This window comes from Erpetoichthys calabaricus, chromosome 16, assembly GCF_900747795.2.
Source record: "Erpetoichthys calabaricus chromosome 16, fErpCal1.3, whole genome shotgun sequence".
NCBI lineage: Eukaryota > Metazoa > Chordata > Cladistia > Polypteriformes > Polypteridae > Erpetoichthys > Erpetoichthys calabaricus.
Window position 1 is genome coordinate 74,599,906 of NC_041409.2, and position 25,565 is coordinate 74,625,470.

A 25,565-nucleotide genomic window follows, 5' to 3' on the forward strand; every position below is an offset into this window, starting at 1 on the left:
CAAATAGAGATGGGACAGAACTGGTGATATAACTTCAGGGAGCATTGGTCCAAACGTGCTTTGTCCCCTGGTGGCTTTGGACAGGTTATGCAGCATGACGATAGGTACGTGATGCTGCAAAGTTTTATTCACTTCTGTAATAAACAGAAGCAAATCCCAAGGGGTGAGCCAGGCTATAACGCCATGCATAAAGTTCAACCCCTGCTTGACATTGTGGAACCAACATAGAAACAATTTTATCAGCCTGGCTGTGATTTGTCTGTGCATGAATCTATGATAAAATAAAAGGGACACCTTTTTTTCTGCAAATATATGCCAGACAAGCCCACAAAGTATGGCATAAAGGATTTTGTACTGGCAGAAGCAAACACTGGCTTCTGCCTGAAAGTAATTACATATACAGGAAAGTATTTCTTTCAAAGAGAGAACTGTCCCTTGACAAGTCAGGTTGTGCTGGAGCTGCTTCAGGGCTATGAACATTTGGGTCATGTTGTGTACATTTGGACAATTTTTATACATGCCCAGAATTGTTCATGGAGCTACAGAGCAGAGGAATTGGAGCTTGTGGCACAGTGAGGGTGAACAGGATACACATGGCATCACAGATGAAGCCAGACAGGCTGAAGATGAAAAGAGGTGACAATACGGTTTTCATGCGGGCAGAAAACTTGGTGGCAGTGGCATGGCACAATGGCAAACGGGTGACTTGTCTCTCTACAGTACACACTAACAATATGTGAGAAAGTGCAGCAACAGACCATTGAAAAGTAGGCACCAAAGCAACACATATTGTAAGCAGTGCAATGTGGCAATGACTGAAATTGGCTGCTTTAAGCGAGATCAGACTTTGCAGGACTTTGCTGTGTAATATATATGTGATATGTATGTGAAATCATAGAGTATGCAGGCTCATACAACATGCAAGACAGTAGCATTTGTCAAAAGTAAATATTTTTTGTTTATTTCAATTGCTCTGTGTTCTTTTTTTAAAAAAAGTTAGTTTTTGGAAAAATATTCAGCCCTGGGAGAAAAGAAACAAAAAAAAATTAGCCCTAAAAGTGTTAAAAATATAGATTTAAACGATGTTAACATTCTATCTGTATAATGGAGAGAAAAGCCAAGCAAAATGACACCTTTTATTGGCTAACTAAAAAGATTACAATATGCAAGCTTTCGAGGCAAAACAGGCCTCTTCTTCAGGCAAGATGTAATCAAATTTACTTAGCCAATAAAAGGTGTCATTTGCTTGGCTTTTCTCTACATTCATAATGGCTAACACGGTACAACACCCTAGTACTATCTGTATAATGTAATAAATATATTTTGCTGCATTTCAATGATGTCATCATCATATGTAAATACGTGCTAAAGTGGCTCAGGTTGTGCAATATTATAACTATTGCAAGTTTACACTGAGGTAACTGTACTTATAAGTACAAACAGTTCTACAAGGGGCACTTGATGGACTGATTGATTGCGTTTACAGTTCTTGAAATGAAATGGTTTCTGAACTGTGAGGTCAGTACAAGAAAGGCTCTGAAGCGTTTGCCGTAAGGGAGCAGATCAAACAGGCAGCATGGCTGAGGCAGCGTGTGCTAGATGCTGTATACCGATAATTCTCTTTCCAATCAGCTGCGGTAGAGCTGTGATTCCACATTTAGATACAGTGATAAAAATACTCCGAGTAGTACAGTGAGTAATATGGAAAAAAAATGACCCGCTGTAGCAACCCCTAACGGGAACAGCTGAAAAAAAAAAAAGAAGGTGCAGTGAGAGTAACAACGCTAAAGCAGCTATGGTATTTGGAATAGTTTGGCCATTCCGTGGACCATTATATTGTTATGGGTTAATTACAATCAGATGCCTTAAACTAATGAACAATATGCGGTTAATTTCAGTGTATATGATAAAGCCGCGTCAGGGATGTGGATCTAAAAAAGAAAGGGAAACCACACTGGAACAAAAGCACTGCTTTGACGCTGGGTGCCACCAGTTTCCAAAACCGAGCGGAGAACTTGTGTATGCCAATGATTTAGCTGGCGTGAAAATGTGTGTGGTTTTACCCCAAGTTTAGGTTTTATACATCGCGATTTGAGCGTGGAAACGGGCGTACGCAACATTTTTGTGCGCATGCTCCATTTTTGTGCGCATGCACCGTTTATACATGAGGCCCCAGGTCTCCACTTCTAGTTTTATTTCACCACAGAAATTTAAGAATCCTCCACAGAGGATTCATAGGGTAATTTGACAGCAAAGCCATTCACAACTTTACGTGCTATTAAATTGGGTGTTTTTAAAAGCAAAGCTCAACCAATAACCTAATTTAAAGACTGCAGTTAAGGTAGCATTTTCCATTTCTATGTCATGAAGTTTACTATAACATTTTGAATTAAATGTGCAGCTACACTGTAACAGCAGTTTCATTTACTACTTTAAACAGTGCAGTTTCTGTACAATGATTTGTTCTAAAACCTGACTGAAACCTATCAAGAATAGAATGTTTATTTAAACAGCCATTTAACTGCTAAAAACTAAATTTTCTACAATTTTACTTTAAAAAAGGCATGTTAGAAATACTTCTAAAGTTGTCAAGTAGACAGGAGTCAAGATTATTATTCTTAAGCAGTGCTTCAACCAAACACATATTAGACAATATGGAATATTAATCAACAAATCTCATACGTGCCTTATTACGAGTATACATCTAAATGGAGAGTCTAGAATTTAAAGATTATGAAGCTTACATCCCATGAGAACTGCATAAATATCTGCATAATATGATTTTGTAATCCATAAGAACATAAGACATTATTTGATCTATGAATATGTTATCTTTCATAACTTGAGTAACCTATACGCATTATTATAGGGAGGTCAATTATTCTGACAAGTTACCATTGGAAACAAAAAAAAAAAAACCACACAAACAAGATGACAACAAGATTGGTAAGGTATTGATTCCAAGTAATACAGACAACGTTATCTGTAGCTCATTCCTGCTCTCTCTGTTGTATATATAGTTGATGGTTTCAACACACTTTCAAGATAACTGTATAATCATTCTCTTTGGCAATAAATGAACAGGCTGTTCTTTAGCTTACAAATCTTAAACTTTTATTTGCTTATTTTATGTAAGATACAATCAAATGCAGCAAATAGCATTTATTCAAATCAAAAACATTTTCAAAAACATTGAACATTTTTAAAGACATTCTTTATGTTGTTTTAATTTTGATTTTAAATGAACATCAAACAAACTCAAACATAAAAATAAGCTAAAGAAAACATGAAGTGCAATATACAGATTAAGTGTAACTTCTATCTTTTGCCATTCTAGGAATTCAGTAGAATGAGGGGATGCAGCTGGTAGACTATTCCCCCTTTCTGAACAATGTCCTTCTGAGGAAGCACCATCTTAATACTCTGGTCCACCTGACAAACAAAACTCAATCTTAGTTAATTGGCACTGCTCATTGGATGCCACTTATTCCTTTATAACAGCTCTGCCAATCTGTACCATCATTTTAAAACTGAATACACAAGCATATAGCTAACTGCTTCTGCACAAATTAGGATATCTGAAGCAAAGATGTGTAAAAAGCATTTCAAGAAAGTTGGGTTCTTTACAGCCCACCATTTAATTTTTACTTTTTAAATTTTAGTGGTTGTTGAGACAGTACTTTGTATCAAGGTTTCTGATAGTTCTGTTCAACTTGGAACAAAGATTACTGATATATAAAATATTAGACACCAGTAAGACAACTTTGGACTCAATGCTTCCTAAGTGTACATCAAATATACTATATTATAATCTTTACAACAACAACATTTACTTGTATAGCACATTTTCATACAAACAATGTAGCTCAAAGTGCTTTACAAGACATCAAAGAGAAAATCAAGATTAGGTAATAATATTAAAGTAACAAAGACAAAAATCAATCTAAACAATCTTAAAAACAGATAAATATCAACTAGAAGAGTAGCATCCATATATAAAATGCCAATGTACTGTATGTCTCTAAGGATGAGTCCAATGATTAGGTCAGATGGCCAGAATCACAGAAAAAAAAATCCAGTTTACGATTATTTGTCTGAAACATGGAAAGCAGATCTACAAATTAACCTTCAAAAAAGTTTAATGAAATCCCTACCTCGTTCCATTTACGTTGATTCTCATAATAGTAAGGGATCACAGATTTTCTGGGTTTAGAAAACAAACTTAAAAGCAAATGAAAAAACAAGCCATTAAAAAAATGCAAATATTGTTACAGAATTTTAAAAAAAAAAAAAACAAAAACAAAACGATTATGCATCAGAGAAGAATGTGGATTTGTGGTTAAATCGCTTGAGAAATGTCAAAGCCCCAAAATACATATTCTCCTTTAAAGCAAGTGTGCAACATGCAGTATGTCTTAGATTGTAGCCCAGTTTACTTTGATTCCCTGCATTCGCATTCAGTTTTAACCAAGTTTAAGAGCAAACAGATAAACATTACTTTAATGAGAAATGGAAAAGAAGTTATTAGAATCCTTGTAAAAAAAAAAAAAAAAAAAATTACTTCAGATGGCATTACTAACTGTGAAATTCACCAATTATACATGTCATTTTAGACTGCTAATACATCACACAGAACATGAAATGACCAGGAATATTTCTTAAGGTACTAAGTGTGAGCCATTTCATGCTTCACAGAAATTTAAGCCTTTCATCTTGCCTTTCTACTTAACTAAAATAAACCACCAAGGGAAAGACCAGACAAGGTTTCATACGAATGTAAACTGTGAAAATGCATCTTTTGCTTATTAATTGACATTTCATAATTAAAATGAATGCATAAATGGTGTCAAAAACTTGATGACATTCACGGAAGCCACCCCAACAAGACACACACTTTTTATGTTATTGTAATGTACTTCAACGGCATAATGTATCTGATGGTGCAAATGCCACAAATACAGCTGAACAAAATGACTGTTTTTGCAAATTAAGTTGTTGAACATTAAGTAAACTTAGGGATGAACCTGCTCTAAGATAAGGGTTGCAGTATAAGTAGCAATAAACAAGACACAGATTTAAAAGGACTTAAAATAATTGAAATGCAATTTGCCTGTGAATGACAGCGTGTTTCCTGGATGCTGCAGAGAACAGTCTTGCTCCTAGAGGGAGCCTGCACTCTCATCTTCTGAATTTAATTACAGTGTTCATTTGTGTTAACAATGCAGTGATTTAGTAGAAATGTGACTCCTATTGTACTCAATATTCTGATGATATACTTGTTATGGCAGCAGGTGTAACGTGATTTATATTATAAGATAAATATCAAATTTATTGCTCTTATGATTCTGAAATATACTGAATGTGTGTAAAAATCCTCAATGTTTACATTACAACTGCTATCTATGGATAGCTCTTGCGGCAGACATATAACAGACAGAATAGTGCTTTTCACAGCTCCTTAAATCCATTCTTAAAGTAGGCATACTGCAGGGAAAACAAATTAAACTGCCTAAACCTGTGTTAAAAAATGCATTTACCAGTGCTTTGGAAACTGGTTTTATCAGTAATTAACTGTTAGATTCCAAAAGCTACTGTTCTGAGGTTAGTTTCATATTGGTATAACTGCCAAATCTGATAGCAAAAAACAGTCAGGAAGGTTTTTCACTAATATATAAGTTGGGTACTTGCTCAATTTCTCCTTCACTTTTTACACATATTATGTTGCAATGTTCAATACCCTAGAATGACAAAGCGAAACACTATTTCCAAATTATTAAAAAAAATAAAAGGAAATTTCAGAAGTATCCAGACCCTTTGCTAAGACATCCCATTGTATTGCTCAGTTTCTTAGACCTTGTTAGGGGTCCACCTGTGGTCAATTCAACTGATTTGACCGATTAGGAATGGCACACGCCTGTCTATAGTTGGTCCCACAGATGACAAAGTGTATCAGAGCAAAAACCAAGCCATAAGGTCAATAGAATTGCCTGCTGAGCTTAGAGACAGGATTGTGTCTGGCATAGATCTGGGAAAAGCTACAAAACATTTCTACAGCATTAAAACACAGAAGGTTCCCAAAATCACAGTGGCCTCTCTAATTCTTAAATGGAAGAAGACTGGAACAACCATTATTCTTCCTGGCCAAACTAAGCAATCAGAGTAGAAGGGCCTTGGTAAGGGAGGAGATCAAGAAACTAATGGTCACTCTGGTTGAGCTCCTGAACCTGTGTTGAGATGGGAGAAACTTCCAGATGGATAACAATCACTGCAACATTCCACTAATCTGGGCTTTATGGCAGAGTGGCCAGGCAACACATGAAAGCCCACTTGGGAGTGTACAAAAGACACAAAGAATAAGATTCTCTGGCCTGACCAAACCAAGACTGAACTGTGTGTCCTTAATTCTGAGCCTCATGTGTGGAAGAAGCCAGGCAAAGCTTAACATCTACTCAATACACTCTGAAGCAAGGTGGTGGTAGCATCATGCTTTGTGGCTACCCTTCAACAACACGTACTGGGAGACTAGTCATGACAGAGAGAGCTGAATGGTGTGAAGAACAGATATCCTTAATGAAAACCTGCTGCAGAATGCTTTGGGTCACAGATTGGGCCAATGGTTCACCTTCCAACAGGACAATGAACTGAAGTACAAAGCAAAGACAACACAGCAGTGGCTTAAGTATGGAGCAAGATTGCTGTCAAAAAAAACTTATAATAATTTAAGTCAAAATGACATTTCACACGTATTAATTACACTTGCACTTCTGAAAGTTGGGCTTACTTCTAAATATCAAACTACGTTTGCACTTCTGAAAGTTACACTTGACAAAAATATGTCACTGGACACACAAGACATTTGCTATAGAGGAAGAAACAATCGATTTTTGTTACTACGCATATGCAACAAAGGTAGAATGCTAGAGTTATTGTTGACCACTATCATACTTCATACTTAGCCCCCTTTCAGTAACTCCAAAGGGAAAAACACAAAAAATAAAATAAAACCAACACAATGAGACTAATTAAACAATGACAACATGTAATTAATACAAAGTGAGAGCATGTAATTGACGGCAGTGCATTTTAAACTTTACGTAACGACTTAGCCGAGTGTCCGTATGTTTGTTATACGTGTATATGAGAGCAAGAATGTTCCCATCCTTCAGATTTCAGGACTCTTGGTCATAGGGCTGAGGTGAGAGGAATGAAATTATGACTCGTACCCCATCTTGGAGGATATGAATATATACAAAACAGACATAAAGATTGGGTGCTTTACACAATATAAACTTCTGAAGCTGGCCCCCTCGTGATGGCACTACTTACTTTTAAGTGAGTTATTTTTTTTTTTTTTTAGCACTCACAATTTTGCTATGGAAGCACTGAGTTAGATTAACAACCGAGTGTGGAGAATGTTACACTCTTATAATGGAGGAATAATTAGGACAAAAATAAATAAGCAAAGTAAACCAAAGAACTGTGAAATATGGCAATAGATAATAAAATTAAATATGGGAGTTTGCAAGTTCTCCATGTGTCTGTGGGGGTTTCCTCCCACAGTCCAAAGACATGCAGGTTAGGTGCTTTGGCGGTACTAAATGTACTAAATTACGTGTGTATGTATGTTCGCCATGTGATGGACTGGTGCCCTGTGCAGGCTAGGATAGGCTCCGGCAGACTCCTGTGACCCTGTTCAGGACTAAGCAGGTTTGAAAATGACTAACCGACATAAAGGAACAAAAGGCATATTTCGTGACCCAGTTAATTATTTATACCTGCATTTCATGTGGTTATTATTTATTTAGTGTGACATTTCACAATACTTTTATTTATTTTCATTTTATTTATTTGAGTTATTTATCCATGCATCCATTTCTAAACCCACTTTATCCTGAGCACAGTCACAGGGAAGCTGGAGCCTATGCCTATCCCAGGAAGCATAAAGCTCTTTTTTCTGTGACATTTAAATATCACAAATCTCATTCATCAGATTACAATGTGCCAACTTTGCCAGTCAGTGTGACCCATGTGACGATCTGGGGATAAGTAAAACTCAACTGAAATTTATTTTAAAAAGGCATCCTCTGGTCACAAAGCTGATTAGAATTAGGGCAGTCCAGTGCCATTTAACACTTTACAATGGCAATTCAGCATAACAGTGAAACATATTTATTGGATGTGTTTGCCAGCCAATTTGTCCCATGAACTCACTTTGGGCCAGGTAAATCTCAACTGCAACATAAAAAAGGAATCTTGTCACAAATCTATGAAAATAAGGGTGGCAAAATGCTGCACAACTATCTACAGTGCCTGTTAAACATCAAAGTTAATCCTAGTCATTCAAAATTTGAACCAGGTACTCACATTGGTGTGTGCAAAATTCAACTGCAAGTTAACAAAGACATCTGCATTTTCTTAAAACTGAGACAACTAGAGTGGTCCAACACCATTTAACCTTTTACAGTGCCCATTAAACATCACAGTTAATTTCCTTCATTGACAAGTTTGCCAGTCAGTCCGACCCATGTAACCGCACTGGGAAAGCAAAACTCAACTGCACTTTAACAAAGGTATCCACTTTTCTGTGAAAACTAGAGTGGGTCAATGGCATACAACCCTGTATAATGCCAGTTGAACAACACATTGAAATCTGTTTATTCATATTCCGAACATGACAAATTTGCCAGTCCATTTGACCCATGTACCCAAAGTTCAACTGCAATTTAACAAAGGCACCTTTCTTTTCTCAAAACTAGTGTAGCCCAAAGCAATCTAACCCTCTGTAGTGCCCATTAAACATCTAATTCTATTCACTAGATATAGGAATGTGCCAACTTTGCCTGTCAATTTGACCCATGTACTCAATTCATATATAGCAAAGGCATCTGTTTTGTCAAAAATCTGTGAAAATGAGGGCTGCCCAACATCACCTAACACTTTACTGTGCCCAATAAATACAAGAGTACATCTTACTCGTTAGATATGACAGTGTGCCAAGTTCATCATTGAGTTTGCAAAATTGAAAGGCCATTTAACAAAGGCACCTGTCTTGTCGCAAAACTTTGAAAAATAAGTTGGTCCAATTTGATGTAACTCTGTAACGGCCAACCCCTTACCCAGACTGGCCACTACACTACCCAGACTACAACTTGGAATACCTGAGGTTTCTTGCTCTAATATCAAGCCGTACTCCTTACAAGATGTCTTATTTTTCTGACACAATGAAGTAACCAGAGACAGTAAACGGATATGTCAAATTAAACACAGATATATTGTAAAATGAAAGACAGAAAAACATTCAATAATAAATAAATATGTATATGTGTGCGCAAATTACCTCTTATCCCCAAAACACCAGTGGCTAATATATATATACACAAATATTTACAATAAACCCTCCCTTGCTCCCAAACAATTAACAAAAGTACACAACACAAATATAAACATAGATCTGAAAAACACGGCAGTTGAAAATGTGGTGAAACAATATGTCCCAAAATAAAGTCTGGCGGTATAGAAACTGGTTGTGGTGTTACGGTGCTTCTTCCTGACAACAACACAACCTCACAGTAAACGTCCTGGCAACGGTTGGAATGACTTCAACCGCGGGGTTTCTCGGCTCTGGCTGTCATGATGAATGATCAGTAGATGAAAAAGCAGGCAGTGGAAAAAAGCAATGAATACCAGTAATGAGTTTGTAGATGGTTGGATAAATTGTCTTCTTTTCTTTTCCTCTCTATTTCCGCCTCTCACTCCTCTTTTTTAAATGTAAAATGTCCCAGATGCAACTGTTGTGTAAAGGTGATTTCCGTCCTAGGGCAGTGGTCTTTCTCCATCATCCGTCCCCTCAGCACTTACAGGGACTACATTCTCTGACGTACACATAACAGACAGTAAAGGGAACAACGAAAACAACACACACTCGGCATACCCACAGAATATACTATTACTATGTAGTCCCGCTACATTCCTAACCCAAAACTATGGACAAGGGAGGGCCGAAGTACGGCTTGAGATTGGCCACATGAATAGTATCTAGCTTGGTATTAGTGCCGATACTCCTCTGAACCTGGAAATTGACGGGACCCGTTTGCGAAATGATTTGGGCTGGACCTAACCATTTAGGAGCTAACTTGGCAGTGAACCTTAAACCTTTTGCAGGCATCCGAGAGAAAGTAAGCTCTAATCCAGACCAAACCACCCAGCTGAAAGTGAGCCTCCTTATGCTGGGCATTATATAACTTGGCGTGTCTGGATGTCGAACTCACCAACCTCTGTTGGATTCTCCGCTGCAATTCCTCAAACTTAAATAGATTACTGTAGATGTTGGTTTCTGGACTAGGGGCTCTGGGAAGGAGTAGGTCAAGTGGGCCCTTCAGCTGTTTGCCCAGCAAAACCAAAGCAGGCGTTACCTGTGGCTTCATGCACCGCGGTGTTCGGAGCTCAGAGAGCCATTTATCCCAATCCTGATGGCATTCCCCCATATAGGAGGCTATCATGTTCTTCAGGGTCCAGTTCACTCACTCTGTCATGTCAGGCTTTTCTTCACTTCCCAGGCTGTATAAAGTTCATCCAATACAGAGCTCATGAACTGCGGACACCAGTCTAAAAACAATGTTTTTCGGCACCCCCCAATCGGGTGAATATTTCGTTCTTCAGGGTGGAGCATATTTTGTTGGTCCTGGTGTCCGTTAATGCAAACAGCTGTACCCACTTCGAAAAATAATCAATTACCACCATCAGGACGGTCTTCGCCTAGAGCTGGTAACAGGAAATGGCCCCATCAGGTTGACTCCCAAAGTCTCCCCCCGGTCCATCAGCGATCGTGGATTGTAGAAATCCTGCCGGTTTCCCAGGTAGGTTTTTGATCTTCTGGCAGGTTAAGCACTTCTTCACGTGGTGGCAAACGTCTTTCGGGACAATCGGCCACCACGCCACCCCCAAGATCTTCAACAGAGTTTTCGTCCTTCCAAGGTGAACACTTAAAGGGCTGTCATGATAATTCAGGAAGTCGGGGATGAGCCCATCCGGGACCACTAGTTGGTGTTGTAGACCCCCAAGGGAAGATGAAGTGGTCTTGTACAGAACCCCCTGGAGGTCCATGAAGTGTACCCGGTCAGTGCGGTGCTGCTCCAGTCACTCCCTGATGTTTTGGCAGAACAGACTGGTGGCTTGTGCCTGAGCCAGGTCTTGCAGGCTTTTTGGCAGAGGGAAGACATTCTTCTTTGCCTCTGCCAAACACACCATCCCCGGTGGTTCTGACGCCCTTAACAGAGCATCAAGCAAGATATTGCCACAGCCCTTCCGATAGGTCACCTTGAAAGTAAAGTTTTGTAAGCGGAGTACCCACCTGGTTAGATGGGATGAGGTCTTCGGGTGGTTAAACACCCAGGTCAGAGCGTGATGGTCCGTGTACACTTCAAACTCAACCCCCTCCAGATAGTGTCTTCATTTTTCCACAGCCCACACGACGGTCAAACATTCCTTTTCAGCCGTCAAATAATTCAGCTCAGCACCGTGCAATGCTCAAGAGGCATACGCGAGGACATGTTCTGCCTGGTTGACTTTTTAAGTGAGCACGGCGCCAAGCCCCAGGTTGCTGGCATTGGTCTGTACCTGGAAGGTGAGCTGTGGATCTGGATGGGCCAGAACGGTTGGCTTTTGAAAATGGATCTCAAGTTGCTTGACCACGTCCTGGCACTCCTCTGTCCACTCCCATGGGACATCTTTTTTAAGTAATTCAAGGGAGTCGCAATATCAGCCATCATGGGGATGAACTTGTGATACCACCCCACTAACCCAAGAAAACGTAGCGATTTCAAATCCGTGGGTGTGGAGTAGTCCCGGATGTCCAAGGTCTTCTCGGGGACTACAGTGATCCCCTCCGATGAAAGAATGTGCCCAAGGAAGTGGATGTGGGGTTGAAGGAAGGTACATTTTTTTGTGTTCAGCGTGAGGTGCGCTTCATGGAATCATTGGAAGATGGTGTCCAAGTCCTGGAGATGTTGTTTAATAGAAGGGTAGTAAACAATGACGTTGTTGATATAAACAAAGCAGATCTTGCCTATAAAATCTCATGAACCAGGGGCATGGGATATGTGTCCAGGCACGTCTTCCTGTTACACCCCCCTGTAGTCCACAAAGAAACGACGGGTGTCATCCGTTTTCTTCACAAGGACTACAGGGGACACCCAGAAGGAGGAAGATGGCTCGATTATTCCCTTAGCGAGTATTCGATCCAGGTGTTCTTTAATTATGCCCTTCTTCAGTGGAAACGTGGTAGGCTCGGTGCCTTACTGCAATTTCGTCCAAGGTGTGGATCTTGTGGGTAACACCTCGGCCCATTTCTTCAGTACTGGACTTCCCTCTTTGAGCGGTTCCTCCACAGGGGCTGCCGCCGAGGTTCTTGCTTCACTCCTCACTGCTGCGTAGAACCAATGAATTCTGAGCCCAGATCTTTTTCCTCCTGGGCGTCCCCTGTAGTTCTTGTGAAGAAAACGGATGACACCTATCGTTTCTGTGTGGGGGGAAATATTTGTCAGAGGTACGCCTTGGTATAAGGTTCTCCTCAGAGAGGGCACCACTTATGTAACGGCCGACCTCTTACCCAGCTGGCAGCCACACTACCAGGACCCGTGGCCTGGATAAATTACTGAGGAGAACCTACTTATACCAAGCTGTACCTCTGACAAATAATCCCCCCCCCCCCCAAATCGACAGTTAAACACAAGCAAAAATATCAGATATGTAAATCAACTGCAGTAATAGATTACATAACACAATGACAAACACAATAATACAAATCCCTGACATAAAAAATATCTACATATATTCCTCTGCCATACCAGCAAAGTGAAAACACCATATATACAATAACAAGACCTTCCTTGCCCCTGCACACGTATAACAAACACACAACACAAATAATGCCAATGAATGATTACTGAAATGTTAATGAACGTGAAAATGAGTCCAGGTAAATAACTTGTCCAAATTACTTATAACTGTTCAAAAATGTTTATGTTTGGTTCTCCCAAATGAATACAGAATGATCTCACCGTGCTTCCTAGGTGATGGTGGAGAACAATGTCCAACCCCGGGGTATCTGGCGATAAATGCATTGTAGTAAATCCGGCTGAATCAGAAGCAAACTGGGAAGAAGGCGCGATGTGAATAAAGGCAGAAAAATGACGATCTGTGGTTTGTTAGGTGAATCTTCTTCTCTCTCTCTCTCTCTCTCCTCTCCTTTCCCTCCTTACTGATTAAATAATAACGTGCTGGATGTAACTGGCAAAACTCCGGTTCTGACGTTTCCAGGGGACGCTGCCTCCCCGCAACATCCTTCCCCGTTTCTCATTACGGGGATGACATTTAAACAAACACATACATAGTTTAAACGGAGTTCTGTGATGAGACGCGACTGGGTGCAAACACTATAAACAACAACACTTATGTGGCCCAACTACAACTCCTTTGTATCCTACGTATTTTTTTCAAATAAAGGGCCCACTTTAGTGACGCACGTAAATATCTTTTTATGCTGTAAAATATTCTGACTGGCTCTTAACATTGAGTAAGTAACTGCATTGCACAAGTTGTATAAGTAAGAAACTGGCTGGAAGCGAATAACTTCAGGCTCACATGAAATGGTCATGTTCTACCCATATCTCTGTGGTCTTTACACCAGACAACCTGAAGACTCGCAGGTAAAGTAAATAGTGGGTCCAATGGAGCACCACAGTGATGGATTAGTGCCACAGCCTGGGCTGATTGCACACGGGCATTCACTAAATGCTGCTAGGGAAAACTATGGTCCCGAGACCTCCAGTTACATCACAAAAGATTTCTAGCTCGACTGGTGATGTGGCTATGTATGGACTATTTTTCAGCCTATCCCCACTTTAAAACCTACCTGGCTTTGTTCTCCAGACATCTGAATTGTCTGGGTCTTCGCTTAACATGTGGACCGGTAGGATATTTATTTGGTTCGTGTTTGTTTGGTCCCTCCTGTCGCTCGCTATCCAACCTGCAACAGGTCTGCTTCAGTACTCAGCTATTGAGCTCCTCCGACTGTGCTTCCACCTGTCCGAGCTTCCGCTGACTGGACTGTATCTCCACCCGGACATCATATTCCTCCCCTGTCGGAGATGCATCCACAGCGGGTTCCGCCGGAGTATCCAAGCTGACAGTTCGAAAATAATAAACTCCATCTGGTCCAGTTCTCAACGTCTTCCATGTAACTTAGGCAGAGTCGTTGACCACAGTGTGTTAGCCAGTCTAGCCTGATCGTCTAACACCGTTGATAAATGCGATAACGCCATTGTCAACTTCGGTCTGTTGAACGTCCGCTCACTTACGAGCAAGGGGCCTCTCATCCACGATCTCCTCACTGATCGTAAGTTTGAGTTTTTCTGTCTAACCAAGACATGGCAACAACCTCATGACCTTTCCCCAACTTAACGAATACACTCCCCCAGGGTTTGTTTACATCTCTCAACCCCATGGCTCTGGCCGGGGAGGAGGTCTTGCGTTAATGTATCTTGAGAAGTGGAAAGTCCTGCCATTGTCTGTTCCTGCCTTCAGTTCATCTGAATCTCTTGTGTGTCAATTAACAGGACCTATTCCTACTAATATTGCAACTGTTTAATGGCCTCCAAAATCAAATAATGACTTTCTGAGCGACTTTTATCTGCTGTTTCATCAAACATGATACTTCTGGGGATTTCAATATCCATCCATCCATCCATTTTCCAACCCGCTGAATCCGAACATAGGGTCACGGGGGTCTGCTGGAGCCAATCCCAGCCAACACAGGAACCAATCCCGGGCAGGGTGCCAACCCACCGCAGGACACACACAAACATACCCACACACCAAGCACACACTAGGGCCAATTTAGAATCGCCAATCCACCTAACCTGCATGTCTTTGGACTGTGGGAGGAAACCAGAGCGCCCGGAGGAGAACATGCAAACTCCACGCAGGGAGGACCCGGGAAGCGAACCCGGGTCTCCTAACTGCGAGGCAGCAGCGTTACCACTGCGCCACCGTGCCGCCCATACATATGGATAATATCAATGTCCCTATTGCTAGAGACTTTACATCCTACCTTGAGAGTTTTGGATTCTAGCAGCATTCTGATGTTCCCACTCATTCCAAAGGACATATCTTGGACTTGATTTGCTGTTCTGGAGTTACCCCGCTTGACTGTACTGCAGATGAACTCCCCATAACTGATCATTTTCTTATTTCCTTCAATGTTAAACTTGCACTTTCCAATACTAAGCTTTACCGTCTCGTGTCTTTCCGTAATATTAAGAATATTAACTTAGACTCTCTTTCCTCTAGTATTGATTCCCTTATGGACATTAATAAATTATCCACTCCTGAAGAACTGGTCTCACACTATAACACTGGACTTAATGGTATTCTTAACTCTCTCGCTCCATTAAAAACTAGATCTGTTTCTTTCTCCTTTTCTGCTCCCTGGTTCACGCCTGAACAGCCAAAGGCCGGCAACTTGAACGGTTGTATAAAAAAAACTGGACTCTCTGTTCACAAAGAGATGTACAAAAACCATATACTTGATTACAAGGACTGTATTGCCCAAACTAAATCTAACTATTATACTCACATTATTTCTTCCAATGAAGGCAACACCAAGTCATTGTTTTCACTACTTAATATCACACAACCCCCGGATTCTTTACCTTCTCACTTTTACTCAACTGATTTTTGCAATTCCCTTATGTCCTTTTTAATGAAAAAATCCAGAGTACGGATTCCTCCAGTACTTAATTTGAATTTCATCCACCAACTCACTCATTTTCCTCATTTTAGCTTCCTACTTTCTCAGAAATCTCAGATCTTGTCTGTAAGTCTAAGCCATCCAACCTGTCAACTGGACCCCCTCCCTACAGTTCTGGTCAAAGCCTGCCTCCCCTCTCTGGTCCCTCTTATTTCTGCTATAATCCATTCTTCTCTCACTACTGGTACTGTTCCTTCATCTTTTAAAACTGCTGCAATAACCCCAATACTGAAAAAACCTGGTGTCGATCCGACTACTTTCAGTATTTTCGTCCTATTTCTAATCTACCCTTTATTTCCAAAATTCTTGAAAAAATGGTGGTTATTCAACTTCATTCTCATTTATTTCAAAATAATCTGTATGAACAGCTCCAGTCTGGTTTTCATCTCCTCCACAGTACAGAAATGGCATTTATAAAAATTACTAACAATTATGGCAGGTGATTCTGGTTTAATTACTATTCTCATCCTCCTTGATTTCAGTGCAGCCTTTGACACTATTCGTCACGCTACTCTTCTCAATAGATTATCTTCGATTGGCATTACCCACACTCCATTAAACTGGTTCAGACTGCACTCAGTTTGTTCAGCTTAAAACTTTCACATCCCAACCCACCGCTGTTACTTCAGATGTGCCCTAGGGCTCTGTCCTGGGGCCCCTCCTTTTCATTATTTACCTCCTTCCCTTTGGAAATATCTTTCGTAAATATAACATTAGCTTCCACTGTTATGCTGATGACACCCAGCTCTCTCACTAGCAAACCTACTGTTTCCTTTCCACCCTCCTCGCTTATTGATTGCATAGCAGAAATCAAATCCTGGGTTTCTTCAAATTCTCTTAATAGTGACAAAACTGAGGTTCTCCTCATTGGTACAAAATCAATATTATCCAAAACTGATAATTTTTCATTTGTTATTGATAATTGCTGTCTCCCCTTAAGGTTAAGAGTCTGGGTGTCATCCTTGACAGTACTTTATCCTTTCAGTCCCACATCAATAACATCTCCCGGTCTGCATATTTCCACTTGCGTAACATTAATCGTATTCACCCCTCCCTCACTCCCCACACCACCGTTATCCTTGTTCACAGCCTTGTCACTTCTCGTCTGGATTATTGCAATTCCCTTTTCTTTGGTCTTTCTCACAAATCTCTTTATAAGCTTCAACTGGTCCAGAATTCAGCTGCCCACATCATTACTAGAACCCCCTCTATTCACCATATCACTCCCATTTTGCAGCAGCTTCACTGGCTTCCAGTTAAGTTCCGCATTCAATTCAAAATTCTTCTGTTAACTTTTAAGGCTATCTACAACCTTGCCCCTCCATATCTGTCTGACCGTCCATCTTACTACTATGGGGAGCAGAGCATTCTGTTGCTCTGCTCCCCAGCTCTGGAACTCACTACCATCTGAGCTTAGAAATATTGAATCATTTTCACTCTTCAAATCTAAACTTAAAACTCAATTGTTTAAGACTGCTTTGTCTCTTTGATTACAATTGCTCTGTCTGATTTTAATTTTTGTATTTTAGTTTTGTTTATAATCTGTGTTTTATCTATTGTTCGGTGTCTTTTGAGTGTTTAGAAAGGCGCCTACAAATAAATAAAATGTATTATTATTATTATTAAAAATAAACTCCATCGTTCTACCTTTGTGGCACAAGCGTAGTAACAAACATCGATTGCTTCTTCTTTGATAGAGAATGCCTCGTGCATCCAATGACGTATTTTTGACAGTTTACTCATGCTTGAGAATTGTACTCATAATTTTCAGAAGCAAGCATAACTTTCAAAAGCAGAAGCAAAATTGACACGTGTGAAATGTAAATGACTTAAATTATTATGAGGTTATTTTTGAAAGCAATCATACTCCATACTCAGGGTTAAATCTGATCTTGAGTGGACCAAACACAGCCCAGGTTTGAACCACAACAGAGCAGAATATAGCTGTTCACTTAAAGTCTCCATCAAACCTTTCAGTGCCTGAAAGAATATGGAGAGAAGAATGGCAGAAAAAATTCCCCAAATCTAGTTGTGCAAAGCTTGTTGCACCATACTCAACAAGATCCCAGGCCATAATTTCTGCCAAAGGCGCTTCAACAAAGCTTGGTAAAGGTTCTGAATACTCGTGTGCATGTGATATTTGTTTTTTATCCATCCACACTGATCTTTTAATAACTGCAAAAATTCCTAAAATCCCATTTTTACATTTTCCTTCTGGGGGCAACATACAAGTAACAAAATGTGTATAAGGCACTGTAATTACATCTTTGTTCATTCTGCAGTTTCAGAAACTCAGTTGTTATCCAATCAGTCTTACTTGATCAGTGCAGTGCGTGTTGTTTCCTGAAGATGAGAGATCCTTTGAGGCCCCATGTGTAAAAGGCCATTCGGACCATCACAAACAAACTTGTTGATTGCACAGCGTAAATGGTTAATCTATGACAAAAGAGGATTCATCATTATATACCACTAAATCACCATTTCTCCAAGCACATAGAAAGTAGGAAGAAAACAAAATGATGTGTACACAATTGCAACAAAAGAATATTGAGTTGGATAATTGAAAAATTTAGAGATCTCTGGATGGGATACAATTATTACATATTATAATATAGCAAAACATTTGTTGCTTTAAAACACTATGAATGAAGCACTAAAGGCTATTTAAAAACCCATCATTGAGCTGTTTAACTTCTATTGACCTAAAGGGTTATAAGGGGTAACCAGGTTGCGAAGGGGATGATGGAGTGCTAGTTGCATCAAAAGGTGCATGAAACAGTGGAGCGGATTGAGATTTGTCTAAAAGACAGAGAAACATCCACGCTAGAAATGGTAGTGCTATTCTTAATGGCACTATACAGAAGTAAACAAATACAAATCAAAAAGGAATAAGGCCAAGTTTATACTTCACACAACTCGGCGCATGCTCCAGCGGATGCTACTGCTATGCAAGTGTTGTACTGTTTATACTTGCACACATACTTTACGTAAATCTGGAAGATTTCACCAGGTGGCAGTGCGAGATATCATCACGGTGAGAAAACATTTGGCTTCCCTGTGTTATGAATTGCCTGAAACATCTATTAAATTCCAAGGACACCTTGCCACAATATCTCTGAAAAGGATGATAGATAGATAAGATAGATAGATAAGATAGATAGATACTTTTATTTATCCCAAGGGGAAATTCACATACTCCATGTTTAATGATTAAATCCATCAATCCAGGGATGTGTCCATTCCAGCAAGCATCGGGCACGAGACAGAAACAATCCCTGGACGGGGCATCAACTCATTGCAAGGTGAATACAAGCACACACATACACCAGTGTCTTTTCAGCGAAATTCCCAAACCTTTGCGTCCTTGGAAGGAAACAGGAGCACAATGTGGAAATCCACTAGGAAAACATGTAAACTCCAGGCAGGGAACACCAGGGACGCAATTCCCAATTGTGAGGCAGCAGCACTACCTCTCCGCCACTGTGACCACACGTGTAATTATTAACAGCACTCATAATTTAAATTACATTAATGATTTATCTGTAAAATGTAATATACATACTTTGATGCATTTCATCATGAAAATGATTACTATAAATCAAAGGATCAAAATATGCAGAGAGCTAGAATATTATAAATTAAATGTGTTCTGTGTGTGGCAACTGCTGCTTGCCGCTGCTGTCAGTTCAGGAGGAAGCCCCAGAAGCACATTGCGATTAACAACTGGGTCGGTTTGCAATCAAGTTCCAGCCTCATTGGGCCATATGTTTTGGATTTGCACTAAGTTAACATCATTTTGGACCAAAATCTTTAAATACCTTTCAGACAGCTTTGAAGTCACAATCCCTCCTAATCCACTAACGGTTGTGTTTGGTGTACTTCCAGATGAGTTTAAAATGGAGAAGGACAAAAACTGCAATTGACTTTACTTCACTACTGGCACGTAGACTTATCTTGCTTAACTGGAAGAATCGTAATTCACCTATCTTACGTCACTAGATAACTAATGTTATATATTATCTGAAATTGGAAAAAAATCTAATTCTCACTTAGAGGATCTGTACAAAACTTGTTCAAAACCTGGCAGGATCTAACCAATAACATTTTAGAATGAGCATTTAAATTGAGGCAGCAGATTCTCTTCCCTTTTTAATTGTATATTTCCATATTTAATTATTTATCCTACTATTAAAGTTTTATTATGCTGGCCTCTCTCTCTTTCTCATGGGTGGGGGTTAATTAGCGATGGCATAAGTTACTCCATTTGTTAATGCCAAAATAACTTTTTTTAGTGTTTCAATGCTTCAAAGGACAAGGGATCCCTCTCTATTAATGTGACATGTGCTGTATGCTAACAGAAGTGTAATCACTGAAACACAAAGTTAGCAGGACAAATAAAACAGCATACTTTATTGCTAAATACGAATCTGCAAATATAGAATTTCTGTCATTTATTTGGCATTTGTAGGCAAACTACAGTCCATTAGTATAACCCGTAAGTGAAAGCTTGACATGTATTTGAACAGTATGTTGAAGAATATAATTATGTCTCACAGTTATACATTTTTTTGAATCCAGGGAACAGCCACCAAAGTAATTTTAAAATTCTGGATTTGTACACAGGCATAAGAAATAAAGTCTGATCATTCACGCAAGAAACCTTGAAAACAGCAAAACAAAAGGCTGTTTTACAGGAAACAAGCTAATGGTGGACATATAAAAAAAATCTTACAACAGCAAATGTTGCAAACTTAAAGTGATTAACAGACAAACTAGACTTTAAAAGTGTGTCGTCTAAATGGAAATATCCTGAATTATTTTGGAAATCACGAACACTATATATATTACAATGTTTGAATCATTATATTTAGTATGAATATCAAGCAGTAGTTTTCAGTTACAGCACAGAAAAAGTCCAAAGAAATCTAGAATGTACACTTTCTAAGATAAATAAATCAGGGAGTTCATGATAGATCATTCTAAACCCTATCCCTCAAGACGAGAAACCCCATTTGTTGTTGCATTGCCAGGGTCCCCACCTCTGCTGTATACTCAAGTCTTGCATTGTATTTTGATATTTATGAATGTCAATACTTAAATGATATAGTTGGATAACTATTTAATGGTTATACCAGTATTTTAAAGTTGTTGTTACTGTTGGTAATTATATATTTTATATTGTATTACAGAAAGTAGCACAATATTGTTCACTTAACTAATGGAGGTACTTTAATAAAATAAAAAAAAAAAAACACCCGAATAGGATTTCTGTTTTTGCTGTGGTTATTGGTACTGAATACAAAATTCTGGCACTGTGACATCACTAATCTTGTGTCAACAATGCAGATGAGAAACATGGAGAGTTTGGAGTGATGGCTCACCATTAGCAGAAAGAGGCCAAGGCCATATGAGAGAGAGAGAGAGAGAGAGAGAGAGAGAGAGAGAGAGAGAGAGAGAGAGAAGGGGAGAATAGAAATATTCCAGTAAATGACACCTCAAGACTATACAATGGGACCAAACATTTTTCTGTTCTTATCATTAGCTACCTCAAGTTTCCTTTACTTAATAAATCCGCTGTATGTTTACAATAAACATAAATACTGCTTTTGAAATAATGAACTCCCAACATCTTTTTTGGATGTGGAAAGATTCTAATGGTAGACAGATCACAATAATCCAGACCTCCACTTACTATTTTATATGTAAATATTTTCATATTCAAACTTTCCGATGGTGATATTACAAATTTATACAGCATTTACTGTTGCATCACCAACAGATCAGTGGCAGTGATTATCACATAAATAACAGAAAAGCATGTAGGAGGGTTGTCTCAGTGATAAATACAATTTAAAAAAACTTACCTCTGCAATATCTGAAACATCAAATTGCACATCAAATACCACTTCAATATCATGGTCTGGATAGACTGGCTCATTATTCTTCTGGTTCCACCCCAGTCCACAAAGAGCACCCGTAAATAAAGTACCCTCCATATTAGTCCTGTAAAAAAAAACAAAAAAAACAAAGCAAAACAAAACAAAAAAACAAAAGAACCCACTTATATTCAGCTCCTTTCAAATTCAAGATAAACTGTCAAACTTCATCACCATCCCAGGAACAAATTTACTGACTTTTGGGATTCATATACATAGTGGCCCAGCTTGATGTTTTTGCAAGGCAATTCAATCACATAATATGGAATCTGTTGTTGTAAGTTTGCCAAGAGATTTTATGGTTTAGTCATGTGAGGTTGGTTAGTCACTACGGTCTTACAAATCTAGTAACAAGGGATCCAATTCCATCTTTAGGTGTTGTTTGTGTAAGTTTTCTTCCTGTTATTCTGGTTTCACTCTTCAAAGACAGGCAGGTTATTTTATATGGTGACTCTAAATTGTCCCCAATATGAGAAGGGCTAAGTGTGTTGTGGACACCAAAGGGCACTCCAGCTCCCTAAACCTAACACAGACAGATACTGGGCGCAAGTTTAAAACACAAACACTTTATGTGGGAAACTCTTCAAACCAGTGTTTCCCACCACCACAGCCACAAGTACAAAAACAATAAAGCACACAATGACTCTTCTTTCCTTGGTCAATGACTCCTCCACTCCTCCCTGCAAGCTTCGTCCACCTTCCACCCAACTTTAGCTCTCTTCTATGAGGTAGTTAGTTCCTTTTATGTTGGCCACCCTGGAAGTGCTTCTGCTCTTCCGCCTACATGGTTTGTAAGCAATACCAGGTGAGGCGGAAATCCCATGCCATATGGCTCCTCAGTCTTTGCAGTGCCCCCTGGTGGCACCCACAGTACCCAACAGGGTTGAGGAAAATAACTCCAAATCCCATGATGCCCTGTGGGAAGCCAAGATACCACAACAACTCAGGGAAGCTGCTACCTACCATTCTGGGGAAGGCAGTGCCCTAAAGAAGATACCTTTCTCCATCCTTCCATTTCTTGGGTGTCCTGGCAGGGTTGAGCTGCTGGCTATACCCTCTTCACAAGCCTCACATTCTGTCACTGCTTGTGCGCAAGTATGCATCCTTCAAACTATACAAAGCACAATTTAGATGCATACAGATAAGCAGCATAACAGGCACTGTGGAAAGCAATTAATGCTTCTGCGCCGGCCACTATGTTTAAATATGGTTTAAATCCATGAAGGGTGACTAGTTGGAGAATAAGATGTTGTATTGAGCAGGATCCAATTAGAGAAAGGCTATATAATAAGCATAAGCAAAGTGAAGCTTGATTAGAGTCTGCATTTTCTCCTGTCCACACAATAACTGTGAGACTGCATTTTGGTTTGTCAAAAGAATATGTAGCTTTAGAGGTTGAAAACACTGGGATAGCTTCCATTTTTGCTTTTCATCCAAACTAATATTTATGCATAAGCAAGAGCATAGTAGACTGGACCACCATGTCTGACTTAAGGGAAGGAAGGTTGATTTGTGATACGAGGGTCATCCAAGCTTGAAAAGAAGTATTTGCAGATAAGTAACACTAAGCTTCCATACCATTTTGGATGAAACCTTTAGTAACACTAATCTCTGTTGAACATCAAAGTATGGTAAAATAATATTTGATATGTGCTTATAATTTTTTTAATTACTTTTTATATTTACTCAAAAAGCTATGCTGTGGCTAAACTGCAAAATGTGCTTCTCATCAAAAATAAAAGGACAACATCTCACTGCATGGTTTGTCTTTCTGATTTAAAATTGTTTCCTCCTCCTAAATGTAGGACACTGGCATAACAGCAGTCAAATGTGACCTTTGATCCCACAGGGTCTTGACATGGTGAGGAATGAATGTAGAACATACACATGAAAACAACAATGCTCCAGCCATATGCAGATTCGTCAGATCAGGAAAGAAGAAAATGAACAATCATGGAAAAGGGTTGCAGACATGCATTTATTCAAATCCCTGATTAACTTTTTTAAGAGCCAAAATGTACCTAAGCTTCATTCAGGCCAAGGAGCATATGTAAAGACTACTAGACTACAAATAAAGATTCACCTGAGCTCCATCAACGGTGTGAACAGCATGCAGATCAGAGCTGGTAAACCGTGGATGTTAGGCATCATTGTTGTCTCATTCACATGGAGTAGTGAGCCTTTATTTAAAAAAAAAAAAAAATCACTTTTACTAAGGTTCACATATTAAACAGGATGTAGCTTCAGTCAAACTTTTTTTTTTTGTTTTTCTAAAAGGATGCTCTTATTCTTTTACAGAATAAATTCTATTCCTTCAGAGGATCAGATCATGTTTATTAAATGGAAAACCAACCAATCAGTAGCAAAATAACTTTTGTGTACCAAAAGATGGCAGTGTACTTCAGTGAAATGAACGTTATGTCAGATTTGTGAACCGAAATGGAGAAATAAGAAATACATTATATTTCATTTTTCGGAAAAGTGTTGATGTCCTTCTTTACAAAACGTGTTCAAGACCTTTACAACAATTAATTCTAACTGGAAAGACAGTTGCAATACAGACACCTGCTTTGTCACACTGCAAAAATATCAATAACTGAAATCCTGTGAAACTGCTCTTTTCAAAATGAAACATACTGTAACGTTTTACTCTGTGCAGTTCACAGATTAACAGCAAAGATAAGGAAAATGCAAAGAATGCGGCTTTAAAAATAAAAAAAAAGTTCCCAAGTTTTATATATTTGGTGTTAACTGCTAACATACAGTATGCTGTGCTCTGTATTTATAGTGTGTGGTGTGCTGCTGAAATTCAGACTTGGATACTGTAAGGTTTTGGAGGGGCAGTGGCCCATGGCATGCATCTCCACACGTTGAGTGGATTTCCCATATATAAAGAAGCCATGCTTTGATCCTGAAAATTGTTTTTACTGTCCATGTTGTGATAAAGGTACCATATACCTCATGTAAGACTGAGTTGTCAATATGCCACACTCCTTTATTTGCAGTCCTGATGTATGATTATGCATCTTCACTTGGTCAAAAATCAATACAGTTAATTATGAACATGACAAAAAACAAATGTTTCACAATAAGCACTTGTTAAAAGAGTACAAACAAAGGTAAGGCCCAAAGCAGAGTGAAATTAGCTTGCAGTACATATAAGAGCATTTTTGTGTAAAGTGAGCACCAAAATAGTCTATTCATTACCTGTAGAGTTTATAGATACAGCTCCTGCAACCACCATTCTCTGGTGTGTGTCTTCAAGACACTCATTAATGCCGGTAGCATTGAGGCTCTCCTTTCCTAATCTTACTGACCTATTAATACCATTCACAAAAAGTAATGAGAATAAGGGTTAATCAGTGCACCATGCTATTCATGTAATGTCTTATTACAGGCTTACTTGTAAAGAGATGCACTGATCATGCTGGAAAGCTGAATTCTAAATGGACTGAAAGGACCATGTAAAGTAACCTAGAGACAGATAAAAGGACAGCCAGGCAAAAAAGTGTTTGTCAACATCATTCATGTCTCATTTGTGTTTACATATACAGTGACTTGATGAGCAGCTTTAGATAGACAGACTAAGAATCACATTCTGCACTTACCGTGGAAGTGCAAGAGCTAGGTCCATCTTTGGGAACCATCTCTAAGAGTTTGTTAATAAGACTCTTCTCCTGCTTCATGGACGTGCTTGAAGAATTATTAGTTACTTCCCCTCTGTTAAGCTCTTCATAAACAGCCATCAAGCTCTCATTACTTTGCTGCAGATAAACAAACTAGTTAATCTATTACTGCTATTCCAGCCACATATTGTTTTT

General features: G+C 39.2%; 1 protein-coding gene across 1 annotated transcript in view; it reads right to left on the minus strand.

Annotated features, from left to right (window-relative positions):
* Positions 1–2,816: 2,816 nt before the first annotated feature.
* Positions 2,817–25,565, minus strand: part of tdrd9 (tudor domain containing 9) — a 272,667-nt gene continuing 249,918 nt past the window's right edge. Inside the window, exons 29-36 of the mRNA XM_028821874.2 lie at positions 25,353–25,508; positions 25,148–25,218; positions 24,952–25,061; positions 23,828–23,924; positions 21,673–21,811; positions 18,126–18,244; positions 4,155–4,221; positions 2,817–3,432 (exon numbers count right to left, since the gene is read on the minus strand). Coding sequence (XP_028677707.1) covers positions 3,334–3,432; positions 4,155–4,221; positions 18,126–18,244; positions 21,673–21,811; positions 23,828–23,924; positions 24,952–25,061; positions 25,148–25,218; positions 25,353–25,508 — 858 coding nt within the window. The 3' untranslated portion in view covers positions 2,817–3,333. The remainder of the gene's footprint in view (positions 3,433–4,154; positions 4,222–18,125; positions 18,245–21,672; positions 21,812–23,827; positions 23,925–24,951; positions 25,062–25,147; positions 25,219–25,352; positions 25,509–25,565) is intronic.